Source organism: Neofelis nebulosa, chromosome 6 (assembly GCF_028018385.1).
Source record: "Neofelis nebulosa isolate mNeoNeb1 chromosome 6, mNeoNeb1.pri, whole genome shotgun sequence".
Lineage (NCBI taxonomy): Eukaryota > Metazoa > Chordata > Mammalia > Carnivora > Felidae > Neofelis > Neofelis nebulosa.
Window position 1 is genome coordinate 114861916 of NC_080787.1, and position 15951 is coordinate 114877866.

At 34.0% G+C, this 15951-nt stretch overlaps 1 protein-coding gene across 1 annotated transcript in view; it reads right to left on the reverse strand.

Moving 5' to 3' along the window:
- The window catches only part of TRDN (triadin), a 393952-nt gene that overhangs the window by 302661 nt on the left and 75340 nt on the right, over window positions 1-15951 (reverse strand). The window contains exon 5 of the mRNA XM_058735145.1: window positions 270-329. Within this exon, the coding sequence (XP_058591128.1) occupies window positions 270-329 (60 nt within the window). The remainder of the gene's footprint in view (window positions 1-269; window positions 330-15951) is intronic.

Sequence of the window (15951 nt, forward strand, 5' to 3'; positions counted from 1 at the left end):
CAAAAATTATATTCACAGTACTATCTCAGTAAGTAAAAACTGGTTGTAAGTCATTTAAAGATTGTCACATGTTTGATTCCAATTATTAAATATTACATATATATTTATACCTGAAGTTAACTGAGAAATAAAGGTGTTCATCTAAACACTACCAAAAATGTTACAACAAGAGAACACTCAACATGAAAATTTTTGTTCCTCCTGTTTGAATACACAAAATATGTATCCTAAACAAAAAAAGAAGAAGAAACACAATATTAAACATTTACCTTTAGGTACTATTTTCCTTTCAGGTTTCTCCTGCTTTTCAGTCTTGTCTTTGTGTATTTCTAGAAAAACATAGAATTTATACTTTAAAGACTATTTTTGAAAATATACAATATATAAACTATAACTGTGATCTAAACTTTAAAATTCCACCATGAAGTCTAAGGTATAGGCATCTAAATGGAAAAAGTCACTGTAAAATGTTGCTACATAAATCACTCACTTACTGAAATAAGGGAAAAAATGAATTTACCTCAAAATTAGTGCTATTTGAAAAAGCTTAAAAACTTGCATCAATGAGGATATGTTGTCACTGTTTTCAGTGCTAAAATTGATCACAAACTATAATTATGTTTTATTTCAATTACTCTCAATACAATTAAGAATCCTTAGTAAGAATGTCATTTAGATTGAGGAAGATTTCATTTTTACATATTAAATTAAGAATTTGTGAAATGAACTGTAACTACCTAATAGGAAATATATCTTAGAAGTATTGAGTCTAAGTTATGTTTATAATCAGAATTTGGCATTGCATTTAACCCATAATTACTGCATGCAGATATGACACATTTCATGGAATAAGTCGGTCGTTACATTTTTTTCTAAATATCAGATTTTAACAAATATATTTAATTTGCTGCTAGCTTCAGTATACATACATTGCCAAGGCTTAGAAAATAAAGTTAATTCTGAATTTGCAGTTAATTTGGATGGAACTAAATTAGATATTAGAATTTACAAATATGATTACTACCTCTGAAAAGTGACTTAGTCTTAATACCATGGTTTCTCTTTGAAAAATGCTAATGAGATTTACTTATTTATTTATCACAACTTTATTTCACAGATGATCTGAGATGGTGCTAATTACTGTACACATTTTAAATTCTCCGTTTGTAAATGTGAATTTTCATTTTTGTAATTTTTCCAGAAGTCTAAAATCAAGACCAACCATAGGAAAATCCTAAGTATCTTCGGGAAAAACAATTAGTGATTTTCACCTGTTAAGGAGGTAATTATCACTGTGAAAATGTCCTTTGTTTATTCCATGAATCCATCATCACACTATATTCGGGGCCACTCCTTTACCCTTATCCCATCCCTGGCTTTGATATGGCAATGGAGATACAAAAGAGTTAAGATACTTTATCTCATCCCTGGTAAAATTTCTCCAAGTTTCAAAGAAAGATCTTCAAAGACCACAGGAAACTTACATTTGCTTGTCTGTCTCACCATTTTTAAAAAAAATCTGTTCTCCATAGGTCTCCAAATCTTACTCCAAGTGTGTGTGTGTGTGTGTGTGTGTGTGTGTGTGTGTGTGCACGTGTGTGTGTGTGTGTGTGTGTGTTCAGATATCTGTTGGCCAGTTATCGTCAGTCCTTTTTAAGGTGGGTGAATCATTATTTGGGGGTGGAATAGGTTATTCTGTGCAATCTATGATATTTAGCAGCAACCCTGGCTTCTCCTGCTAAATGTATGTGGTAGTTCCATCCCCTGTCATGAAAAATGAAAATGTCTTTAGACATTGAAAAATGTCTATAAAAAATGTCTTTAGACATTGCCAAATGCATTCTGTAGGGCAAAAGGAGCCCTAAAGAACGTGTTCAGATGACTCAGGACAGTATTTATTTTGATTACCTTGTGCTTTTGGTTTCTGTAGTATTTCTCTAATTATGAAAGAAGAATAGTGTTGCACTATACTAAATTATCATATAGAGGTATATGTGTAGAAAATTTTCATCTGTGTTCAGTTTGCAAAAGCAAAATAAAGTTGCGTCTTATCGGCTATAGGCAATAAAACTACCATAAACCTTATTTAACACACACAAAGAATTTACATTTTTAGAACTGTCTAAACATATGAGATAACCTACTTAATCACTGTTACTTTGGACCTGCACTGCCTGGCAATAGCCACAGGACTCATGTGGATGTTAAAGACAGGGTATGAGATTAGTCTAACATTGAGATGTGATGTAAGTGTAAGTACATACTGGATTATGAAGATTTAGTATAAAAAAAGATGTACAATATCTCATTAATGATTTTATATTAATAACATATTGGGATGATATGATTTGGGGCATATTTAGTGTGATCATTTTATTTGTGTGGCAACTTGGGCAGACTACTATTCCAAGTCATTCAAATGAACACTAATCTAGGATTTGCTGTGAAGGTATTTTACAGATGTAATTAAAATCCCTAATCCATAGACTTTATTTTTTTTTTTTTTTTTTTTTTTTAAAATTTTTTTTTTCAACATTTTTTATTTATTTTTGGGACAGAGAGAGACAGAGCATGAACGGGGGAGGGGCAGAGAGAGAGGGAGACACAGAATCGGAAACAGGCTCCAGGCTCCGAGCCATCAGCCCAGAGCCTGACGCGGGGCTCGAACTCACGGACCGCGAGATCGTGACCTGGCTGAAGTCGGACGCTTAACCGACTGCGCCACCCAGGCGCCCCTCTAATCCATAGACTTTAAATAAGAAGATGATTCTGGATCATGAAGTTTCCCAAGGAGGAGAAAGAAATTCTGTCTAGGGATGACAGCTTTGGTCCCTGCCTGTGGGTTCAATTTTGCCTGTGATTTTTCCTTTCCTGACTGCTGTCCTATGCTTAGCCAGTCCCCACAATCACATATGCCAATTCCTTGTGATAAATTTCTTAATATATAAATATATCTGCATAATCTCCTACTGGTTCTGCTTTTCTGGTTGAGCCCTCACTGAGACCCTGATTAGGTTAAATAAGACATGTCATTAAAATTAATTTCATATTATTCTTTTTACATTTTAAATATGTGGCTACTTGAAAATTTTAAACTGTGTATGTGGCTCACACTGTATTACTATCAGCCAGTGCTGGTTTAGTCCTAGGAGTGGGCAAACGACCTTTGAAAAACCTTAGGCCATCCACAGAGTTCAATCTTTTACAAATGAAAAAGAAAACTTGAAATTCTCCCTTGCCAGTACTATCTTGCTTCCTCCTTCCTATTCAGATCAACAGAGGCCGCAAAGATCGGTGCCTTGTATAAATCAGGCCAGTAAAGCAAGTAAAACGCCAAAGATTTAGAGTAGTCTGGACATGCTAAGGGAGTCACCTTTAAGAGATAATTTCTTACTCCTAGTTGGGATTGATTTGAATACAGAAATGGGATGAAATCTTCTAAATTAAAAGCTTACTTGAAATGCTACCTTCATTGTGAGAGAAGAAGGTCTTAAAGTTGTCATTTAGAATAATATTCTTCCTTTAGAGGTAAGTGCATGTGCATGTGTGTGTGTGTGCATGTTCTGCAGGCATCTATTGGCCACTCAGAAGAATAATGCAGAGGTTCTGCAGCTCCCCCAAAGGATCAGACTTGGGTTAGAATTTTCTGCAGGGTCAAGTGCTAAAGGCCATGCGTCTTGGGCAAACCTGCCAGAGCCTCCTACCCTAATTTCATTTGGGGAAATACGCTGGACAGAGTGGTGTTTTGTGGGACTAGACAACCCATGTTCATCCATGGCTGGGTTTCCTGCAAGGCAGGTGGATGTTTGCACATAGGAGAACAGAAATAAGAAGCAGTAGCAGGAGCCAGCTCGGCACCCCTTAGCTCTAGCTCCTTTGTATACAGTAGCATCCCATCAAAAGGGAATGAACTGTAGATTGTGATCAGCATTGAAATGAGCAGAAGTCCATTCTAGAGGGAAAAAAATAAAGTGAGAGAAGACAAATCTCAACAAGGTTGGGATCAAGAGCACCATTCATGAAAAGGCAGGGGGAAATCCACTGATTTCCAAATACACGGAGAGAGTTAACTCCAAGAAGGAAGGTAAATGCTGGCATGTTGGATATATTTCACTACACATTTTCCTTAAGCAAAAATATAAATAAAATGAAACTAAAAGAGAATTAGACCGAAAAAATGGCAATATATTTCTGAGTATTTGTTTTTTACTCAACAGTAAATGGAGCAGACACAACCCAGTTCTATAACTCAGACCAATCTCAAGGATAAAGCCCTATTTTTTTTTTTATCTTCCTGACTCCATACTTCAGTCTTTTATGAGGACAGTCTCATGACTCTGGACAGCTCTACTTAGATTTCTCATAAGTGGAGGCAGGGATCATGGATTAAAATACACACACATACACAATAAGATCTTTACAGGTCACGATGAAATATGATGATTTACACAGGCATTTTCTAGTGTGCAGGACTGTCATCAACTAAATTTTTAACTCACTCGAAGACCCTTAGTATTTCTGTAGAGGCAAGTGAAGACTCACACAGCTAACCTTATAAAGGCATACATAGGCCTACATTTCTCTGCTTATAGAAGACAAAAGAAATTTATTTCTTATGGTTGAGACTTAAGGATAAATTACATCTCTCTCTGCATGTTTTACTGCAACACTGAATTTTCTTTGGTGACTGCATTCTATGGCAAGTGTCGATGCCTGTGGCTATCAGATGCCTGGAGAAACCAATGAAGCCTCTGCACATGTGCCAGTTCTATCTCCTTACACTTGAGCCTGGAAATGATAACCATCCAGGCTCTTGTCCAATTGAGTAACAATGTCCTTCCAATTTAGACTTCAGAAGGATCTTTTTCTCACAAGCAAATGATGTTTGATTTGTTATTCTCAACTGCTCTTTCCAGCTAAGAACCATTTATATAAGAACGTAAAATTAAATTTTAAAGATTCAAGTCACTAAAGGTAGAACTTTATCGCCCTATGGTTTTCAACAAATTTCCAAGAAAAATAAAATTCCCTGTATTATATTACAACTGGCTTCCAGTTATTTGCTAATTTCCATGGACTGGTGAATAACTCCATTTTGTGTAATATGACAATAATGTATAATCGCATAAAATTGCATTTAACATCATGACACTGTTTAGATACAGTTCACTTAGACCTGCACAAATCCTGGGTACAAGGGCCAAAGAAGAAGATCAAAGCAGTTGTTATTTACCTCCAAATATATGTGTTTTCCAATTAGATTAATGCCCAATGTCTATTAAGACATTATAATAAGTCACAGCACCAGATGCCAGTTGGAATCATAAGCCATTCTGGTAACCAGTAAACCTTAAAGATTGTTTTGTGGCTGAGAAGGCACAGAAGTCAAAGTGTCTCAATCCAGGTGTGAGACTGTCCACAGGCCCTTAAGGATACAAATCTGTATTTGAATTTTGAGAATTGGAGAAGGGAAAAATAATATGGAAGAAGAGCAATAATTATCTCAATGTGTCAGGAGGGAAAAAGGAGTCATCAGTAACCGTACCTTAGAAGAGTGGAGCAGTACTCCACTGATGTTTACAGTGTTGGTAACGGTACAATTGTACTAAAAGATTTATGAAAAGGGCAAGTTATCACCACAGAATGTGGGGAGCATAGTCCAACTTTTTTCACTACTCCTGAGTTTCCTCTATAGTTTTCCTCCACATCTACAGGGAAGTATGAATAAATATAAGACATGGAGAAAAATAATAAGGTCTCCCTTTAAATCCTTATTTTTATTCATCTCCCACTCTAAAACTAAAAACATTTGAAGTCATCGGAAAACTTTATCAAGCTAGGCTCTAAATGCATTTACAAATTTCCTTCATTTAAGGAACTCAGAAGATTTAAGCCCTGGCTTTTATGCTTTATAATTCAATGAAGATAATAAGGAAATATACCCTCCTCAGTCAGGCAGTTTCTCTGAAGTTCAAAGCCAAACAACCAATTAGGTCAGAGTCCAACGTCTCTGAGGAGGTGTTAGTCTCAGCACCAGACATGTGAAGTGTTGGGAAAGTAAAAATTAGTAATATTGAGATTTTTCATTATTTCTGGATTGCAATGATCATTAAATGATTATTTTAATAATTGTCATATGAAAGCTGGTATAAATCTATGGTATTCTAATATAATTAAAATATGCATTTTTTAGAAAAATTAGACACAGATAAGTTATTCACAGATCTATACAAAAATATATCTGACATGTATTAAAATACAGCTTAGTGGTTAAGATAATCGATGCTAGAGTCAATCTGCCCAGTTGGAATCTGATTCCTTTTCTTACCAGCTGTGCAAACCTTATTTCTTCATCTGTAAAATGAGGTTATTAATAGTACCTTCCACATAGATTTACAGAAGAATTAAAATAAGTCAAAATGTGGGGCACTTGGGTGGATCACTTGGTTAAGCATCTGACTTAAGCTCAGGGCATGATCTCAAGCTTCGTGGGTTCAATACCCATGGTGGGTTCTTGCACTATGCTAACAGTGAGGAGCCTGCCTCAGATTCTCTGGCTCCCTCTCTCGCTGCTCCTCTCCTACTCACATTATCTTTCTCAAAAATGAATTAATAAACATTAAAAAATAATCTAAAATGTAAAGAATTTACAACAACATCTGGTTATCAAGTAAGCATACTGTAAATATTGGCTATTTTTATCATAATTACTTGTTTCTCTCATTAAATTCTAAATTGATGAGGGCAAGAATTATATTTATATTGTTCCACGTTGAATTTTCAATGTGTAACAATAGTGGCTGTCACATACCAACGACTTGATAAATATATAATAGGAGAGCCTGGGTGGCTCAGTCAGTTGAGCATCTGATTTCGGTTCAGGTCATGATCTCACGGTTCATGAGTTCAAGCCCCACATCAGGCTCTGTGCTGACAACTCAGAGCCTGGAGTCTGCTTTGGATTCTATGTCTCCCTCTCTCTCTTCCCCTTCCCTGCTTATGTATGTCCTCTCACACTCAAAAATAAATAAATACACATCTTTTCAAAAAGTCAAAGTAAGGATATTGAGTATTTAAAAATTTTGAAAATACTAGTAATAATTAATACTAGTAGTAATACTAGTTTTTAATACTAAAATAGTTTTTTCGTGCTTTGCTTTGTTTCAAAACTTATTCACAGATATTTATATAAAAAGTAAGTCCACTATGAATTGAATATATTATACCTGTAATAAAATGTTGAAAAATATCATGTTTCTTTCATTTGAAATAATTGGGGACAGGATTTAAAAATAGGACATGCAATTCAACATAACTTAAAGGAAGGGTCCATAATTTCTATCCCTTTTGTTCTACGTGTTAGATGTTATTGCAGTTCTCCAGCATTCCCTATTGACACTTATGGTATTTCAATGATAATCTGCATTCTCTTTTATTTGATGGCACTTGCTTATATACGTATATTTTATACACAGAAATAATGAAATTTTGACACTTGTTACACATATTTATACTGGACATCTGAGAAGATAAATATAGATTTCAATGATCCTTTTGGTAGTCCAAATGGAACTTTTAGGTGTAACAGGGAATTTTCTGGTTCTCACAGTGTGTGCTGCATGGCCCATGGGAACACATAATTATTCAATAGACAAAGTCTTTAAAAGTTCTCTAAATTAGAAGTGAAGATTCATTTCATTCGCTTGATTCTCCTTCTTTATCTTTAGACAGTTTAATTATATCAATATGTAATCATCTAACCTCTATGTCTCCCACAGGGCCAGTGGTAATCATAACCAACAGATTTTCCCAAGACTCTGAGCTCATCTCCCAAATATAATTTGGGAGGAGAGGCCATGGTACTTAAAATGGGAGAGTCACTAGCAGTAGCAATCAATGGGACCAAATTAGTGAAAATAGATTGTGTTAAATGAGTCCTAAGGATAACCTTATTTTGTAATGAAGTCTTCCTGAGTTATTTTGTATATTACGTGCATTTTGCTTATGATAGTTTAGTTGTAATTATAGAAGAGCTTATTTTTGAGTAGTTTATAATTTTGTTTAAGATTCAATGAGTGATATGCATTGAGGAAGGAAGACACTTGGGATGAGGACTGGGTGTTGTATGTAAGCAATGAATCACGGGAATCTACCCCCAAAACCAAGAGCACCCTTTATACACTGTATGTTAGCCAACTTGACAGTAAATTACATTAAAAAAAAAAAGATTCACATGGTCAATTTAAAGCATACAATTTATATCTATTAATATAACACATTGTTAACAAATCAAAAATATTATCAATTCAAGATTTTAAAATGACAGACTCAAGAAGTTAAAAAGAAAATCTCTGTCACCAAGGCAACTGTACTGATTCTTTTAGATGGCAATCAAGTTCATTAAATTATTATGAGGCTGGTGGGTTTCAATGAATGCTTTTTATCATTATGTTTTCTCTATATATCTCACAAGCGCTACACAATATAAAATGTCTTCTTACAATTTGTCTTATTTTAATATTGAAAATTCAAATTATTTATTCATTTAAACATAGAATCTCTTTTGTATGATTTTGCCAATTGTGATTAGGACACAAAAGTTTAATTATGATAAATAACCAAGCAAGACTAGTTATCTATTTAGTGGCTAATTAAGGATTATTAAGGGAAAATATTATATTGAATACTGAGTAATTTAGATAAGCATTCTAAATCATGTGTAGGTATTTATATTTTCTATGATTTTTCTGATAATATTTCTATTGTATTGATAAACAAATTTGAGGAAATCACACTACTGACCATTAATGAAGAGTATAAAAAGGAATATATTCTTTCCCTTAAAGCTACCTAATATTTATGATTAAGTCGGTATACACTCAGATATAGTGTTAGACAATATTGAGAATAGTTTCCTTCAGGGATGTCGAATCCCATAAACATAAAAATGTTTGGGACCTTAATTTTGCTAGATTTGATTACTTGGTAAAGTTTTGTAAAATAAGCTCAACTTTTTCAAGAAAAATATTAGTCTCAATACTGCATAATCTTGACCCCTACAAAAAACTTCAAAATAAATATGACAGTATCTGTCCAATCTCATTTTTGCCATTAGCTCAATAATCTTAGGTTAATCCATTTTTCCTCTTTGAATTGTATTTTTCCATCTATAAAATGAGATACTATTTCCCATGTGTCCATAAGCCAGACAGAGGTGTAAATGACTACAAACAATACCTTTTGTAAGATAATTGCTGGTGGACTTTATGGATTTAGATGATGTTTTGACTGTGTGTTTCATATTTGATGATAAACTAGACAAGATCAATGTGGCTGTACACCAGAATCATCTGGAGAGATATTAAAATGTATTCCTGAGCTACAGCCCAAAACTTAATCAATTAGTCTCTCATGGTGAGGAACCTTTTAGGGATCTCCAATTTAAATAAGCTCTCAGGTGGTTTCAGAAGCACAGCCAGTAGTAGGAATTGTTGTCTAGACCAAAGTTTCTCAAATTTTAATGTGCATATGAGTCGCCTGGGGATCTTCTTAAAAATGCAGATTTTGATTCATTTCATTTGGTCTAGATGAAGCCTGGTTCTGCATTTCTAAATTACTCCCAGATGATGCTAATGCCGCTGTCCCATGATCAGATGAAACTCTTGGTGAAACTATTAACATGTGACATCACAATTTAATAATAAAATCATAAAATATTATAGCTAGAAAGAATGTAATATCAGTAAAATCCAGCATCTTTGTTTTATAGATGTGAGAGCTGAGAGCCACAGGGATTAAGTGGCTTAACCATAGTAGGTGAACAGCAGAAGGGAACCAATGCAAATATCTCCTCATCATATTTCTTCAAATCTATCTCAATCATGTTTAAAATGTTGATGTGTTCAGCTGATGAGCATCAATTGTCAATAGTGATTCCAATAGTCTAGGTTAATGTGACAGTGATATTAACTTAGTTTGCATTTTATCATTCATGTTGGTATTTTTAATGGAAATTTATATAGAAGAACAGTCACTATGTATAAACAAAACATGTTATTATCCACTTATCTTCAACTCTCTCCCTTCCTGGTGTCACAATGCATAAAATCACTCATTTTTAGAATTAATCATTTGGGTTGCAATTATTCTCACCCATGTTGTGAGTTAGAAACACATTTTGGTGGTGGGGGGGGGGTTGAAAATACAGCTGCTTAAGGCTTGACCCCTGGAGATTCTGGCTGGGTAAATCTGAAGTGGGAAGGGATCTGGGATTCCAAATTAAAAAGACATCTGTGGCTTTCCTGCTAGAATTCATTATTGTTAACAGCATCCCTCCTCTAGTTTCAGGAACCAATCCTTTTTTAATCTCAGTATAAATAGTCCGGTTGATGCTAACCCCACTCTTTACTCCCAATGGTGAGTCTATTCTCTAGGTCTTGACAAAGTGCAGGTCCCTGGCAAACTGATTGATTCTAAGAAAGGCATGTTACTCAATAGAGATCAATGAGAGTCAACGACATTGTTTTTGCTGAAATACTTGGGGAAAAGCATAGGCTCCTTTCCTGAGTTGCTAAAGTAAGATACTTTTGGCCTCATGCTTCTGGTCATTGTAATTGCCACTAAGGAGAGGAAAGCCTGTCTGAGAATTAAGCAGATGAAGGAAAGCAGGGTCAGGAGCAAAGAGAGAGGATTTACTAATCACATTATTAAAAAACCTGTATCTAACCATCCCTAAAGCCAGTTTTGCTCTTGTATCTTTCAGTCACTCAAACCATTAAAGTATTCTTTCCATTAAGTCAGTTTGAAACGAATTTTAGTCTCTTGTCATTTGAATCTGATACACAGAGTTGAGAACCACTGGGATGTTTTCTGTTTTGCTTTATTCTGAATTCATTTTATTTTTCAATAAACCATTCTAAAAACACATAATCTGGAATATGTAGCACTTTAAGCCATCTGTATTCAACCAACACCTCATTTCTTATGGTTTTAAGACCGGAAACCTACATATCTGGAGAGAATAGAGTCTGGAATAAATGAATGACACCTAACAGCTTCCCATTCATACACTTCTTCGATACTTATCCTATCTGATTTATAGGTAAGATCAAAGCAACACTGAGATCAGATTTGGTGTCAGCATCGTGGGAAAGAAGGGTTTCTGAGATAACTCAGATCCGACCATTTTAGTATTTCTTGTTGGAGCAGGAATAATCTCAGTGCTTTCTTTGGCATGTCCCTACAGGCTCTGGTTCCACATACTATTATTTGTGGTAGTATCTCCCTACTGTTATTTACTTACTAATCATCCTGGTTCTAGTTTGCTTGCCTCGATGGAAATGAGCTCTTTCTAGTAGCACCAAGATACAAAAGTTGACTGACCCGTTAGATCCAGAGTTCACTATAGCTGCAACCCCATTGAGAAGTGAATCTCTGGATCATTCACCAGATCTTCCTTTACCTCAACCTTCTCAGACTTTTTTAGTCTGAGTCCACCTCCAAGCCTGCTGTCTGTTCTCTCTGTGCTTTGTCACCCTGTCATTGTAGGTCTGATCAATAATAAGAAAAACAGGCAGAAGATAAAGCAGTGAGTTCCTTGTGTAGCCCCAGGGTAATATGCAGCTCTGCAGTTATGGAAGTGAGTTTTGATCCAGACTTACTGTGTGAAGACGTCCAAAGATAAATGTATCTATTTAACAAGGTTACTAGGGCCTACCTAGTAACCAATATTCTGAGCCTATGAATTTTAACAAGTTTAGTCGCCTTTCCATTTCCTCTCCTTTTTTCACTCACCATATTTTTCAGACACTTAATGTTCAGCCTGGTGTAAGCCACTGAAGCTGCCAGCAAAGATGGATGCAATGAAATCTTTGGCACAGAAACTTGTCCATCTATCTTACTCCCGATGACGTGATACAACCTTCTCAATGGCCTAATCCTAAAGTCTTGAATATTTATGATGCACACATTTCCTGGTTCTTCCTCATTCACCCTGACTGCAAAGAGCTATTGTGGGTTTCAATCAAGTGAGAAAAATACACAATAAGAGAACTGAGTTTAAATTTACTGGGTTCTTTTCAACCCGAGGAGTTTTAGGGAAATTTAAAAACATGACTATAAGGAGGATGTAATTTGTTGTGCCTCTCCCTCCGCTGTTGACACGCATCAGGTACAATCTTACAGAATCAGCTTTCATATTTGAGTCCAGTTCAAATATAAGGACAGGTCCTTATTTCAAAGAGCAAGTAATTAGGCAACAAGGAAATTCAATGTAATGTAGTGGGGTCTCTAGTTCCGTCCTCTAAGGCAATGATTTAACACGTAAGGCCACCAATGCCCCTAATATTGAAAAACAGTTCTTCCTTTCCAAAAAACTGAATGTGCATAGATCGAAATGACTAAAACGATTTTTTAGTAACTTTAAATCTAGACATCAGGAAATGACATTATAAAATGTGATTTCTTATTAGGAGACTATTCTTGTCCTCTAAAATTACATATTCCAAAGGACATAACTGTTATAATGATTATTCTTATGTACAGAGTTACTACAGACTGAGGTTTAACTAAGAAAAAACTGTAAAAGGGAGATAAGTATATTCATTATGTTGCACTGAGAAATGTGAGTACAAAAAATTAAAAAGCTATATATCCCTTAAAGAATTATACTCTCTGTCAATGTTTACCCAATCTGAAAAGTCAGCTTCACATTAAGACCAATACAGAAATGTGAGAGAAAAATCATGCTAGGTTTCTGATAAACTGGTAATTTATTTTTGAAAAAGAAACAGAAAAATACCTACACCTATGATGAATGGATATATATTCTTAACTTTCCTTTAAGAATACTAGATTTTCACTCTCTCTCTCACTTTCTTCCTCTATCTCTTAAGCTCTCCCTCTCTATCTGTTTGTGTTAGTAAGCCTGCTATGCTATTAACTTTGGCTTGGAGAATTTATGAATAATTAAGAGAATTAAAACTATTTATGTATTTTTATTATATTTCTATTTTTGCCCAAAACAGAGTTTATCCATTTGCTGTATAATTAGTTATTCATACTTTCATCCACTTTAAGTTCAGTTTGCATATGATCACATCATCATTATCAAATATGCAATGCCCCAATTATTTGATCTCATTTACTATCTCAATTGATCATTTATTCATTAAATTTTTCAGTAAGGTCTTTTCAGTACATTATACTAAATAAGGTGATCTTTTTACTCATATACAATTACTTGGCTGTAGAATACAATGTTACATTGATCCTGATTTTGGTAGGGAATAATTAACTTTATTAGCCATATCATATAAAAGCTCATTACAGTCATTTATTTATTATCTTATTTCACAAATTTTCATCATCAACATTTGGGAATGTTGTACCCAAAGACTTACATGTTCTCCTCCACCTAGCATATTGCTTGAACCATAAAAAAACACTTGAAAAAGATTTACTGAAAAATAAATTTACTGAAGGGATAACACATGTCAGTGTCCTGAACTAGTGATTACCTCTACATGAGTCAACATTGTAGACTATGGTGGAAATGAGCCCTCATGCTCTGAATATTCTCACTGTGAATCCTCAGGTTATCCAGAAAAGAAAATGTTCATTTTCATTACAGTGACATTAATTTTTTTCCCTTTGACATTACCTTGGCAAACCTTGGAAAACTGCATCTCCTTCCATATTTTGAAGATAACTTCTAAATTTTTTATCATAGTTAAAAAGTTGCAAATAATTTACAGGTTATTATAAATTTTGACTTTTGAAAATAAAATTTCTTCATGTCTCTGAAAAAATCAGGTGAATGGACTCTAAACACTACAATGTTTTGAGACTCTTCATTATGGATTTAAAATATCACAACAAGCTCTTTTTTAACATTTGGAAATTGTATATCTTTATTCTTTTTAAATTCATATTTTCACTACATTTCTTTCACAAAATTTCATTCAAGAACAATATATTTCTATCACTGGGAATTTTTTTCTTGATTAAACTATGATATAGTGTAATTTATATACTTTTTTCTCTAGAAAAAAGTTTATAAATTGAAATCTTGAATTTATTTCATATCTTATGGTTATAAGAATCTAAAGGTTACTATAAGAATTTTTATAAAATATAATTAAACCTGAAAAGCAAAATTATATTAGAAAGACATCTATCTCTTTATAAGATGCATAAAACTTCAATAAGTTTATGGGTTTGTGGATATGATATACAGATGGGATCAGATAAGATTCAACAACAAATCTAACCCTCTTGCTTACTTTTAATGATACAAATGTTGAGAAGCCTTATGAAAATGTATGCACACATGCATACATATGCCTTATGCATGAACATGTATATAAGAGCTACACATACATGCACACACACATACACAGAGATGACAATTTTATTACAGTAATGTTTACTTTTTTAAGTGTTCTTCCAAGTAATGTTAAAATGACATAGGGAATTAATAAGAAATTTATTTTCAATGATCTCTCAGCTGAGTAATTGATTAATGCTTTCTTCAGTTATATTGGAAACAAAGGTCTGAAAAACACATGATTTGCAAAAGATTTGCTACTCTATTCTGAAAGTCATTTACTTTCTGAATTCCCTGGAAGTAAAATGATTTTATTAGGCTCTCCAAATGACTGCTAGATATTTCTACTATTCTCAAATAGGAGTACTTTGTGCAACCAACCAATTTTCCAGAAAGGATATAAAAAACCAAAATATTGTAAATTGTAACGATTTTCGATAAAATTATGTCTTGCTTTAGTATATTCATCTAAACCCTGGGTACTGCTCACTTTATTTATGTTTGCCATTGTTATTTATAATGTTTTCCATGTTAGCTAATAGACAAACCAGCTTTTATTTTCAAACCTCTTACTCAAATCAAATTTACCTATCTCAAAAAATATAATTTTGTTTTGCAGTTCAAGAATAATTTTAGTTTGGGGGCACCTGGGTGGCTCAGTCGGTTAAGCGGCCGACTTCGGCTCAGGTCATGATCTCACAGTCTGTGAGTTCGAGCCCTGCATCGGGCTCTGTGCTGACAGCTCAGAGCCTGGAGCCTGTTTTGGATTCTGTGTCTCCCTCTCTCTGACCCTCCCCCGTTCATGCTCTGTCTCTCTCTGTCTCAAAAATAAATAAACGTTAAAAAAATTTAAAAAAAAAGAATAATTTTAGTTTGCATCTTGAGGAAATTATTAAGAAAGAATAAATTTTGCAACACAACTGGAAGATATGTTATTAAAAGTAGATGAAAAGGCTAAAATGAGGTGGAGTTAACATAATAAATTTATTTTATTTAAACTTTTTAAACATTTTTATTTATTTATTTTTAGAGAGAGAGAGCACATGTACACAAGTGGGGAGAGGGACAGAGGAAAGAGAGAGAGAAAGAGAGAGAGAGAGGGAGAGAATCTTAAGCAGGCTCCACGCTCAGCATGAAGCCCAACAGGGGGCTTGATCCCATGACCCAGGAATCATGAACTGAGCTGAAATCAAGTCAGACTCTCAACAGACTGAGCCACCCCTGATAAATTTACATTAGTAATAAGTTATAAAAATCAGACAAACCAATATTCTATTTTACCTTATTTTATTTGGACTAATGTCATGTAATATATACATAAAATTTTCAATTGTTTATGCAGCTAAGAGCATGATAAAGAGTTTGAAACTTCAGCAATATATATGTGAAGGGATATCAAATTCTAAGGTTTTACTTTTGGGACTTAATAAATATGTTTCAAATATAAAAGAAATGACTCATAATTTTGTTAACTACCATAAAGCTGTATAATGTATTAAGCATTACATATATTTAAAACCAGTAACTAGCATATAGTTTTATACTTTTTATTAATAGGAAGTAGAAAATACATGTAACATAAATAGCATATAATGAATAAATGTTGCATAATGTATTATACATAT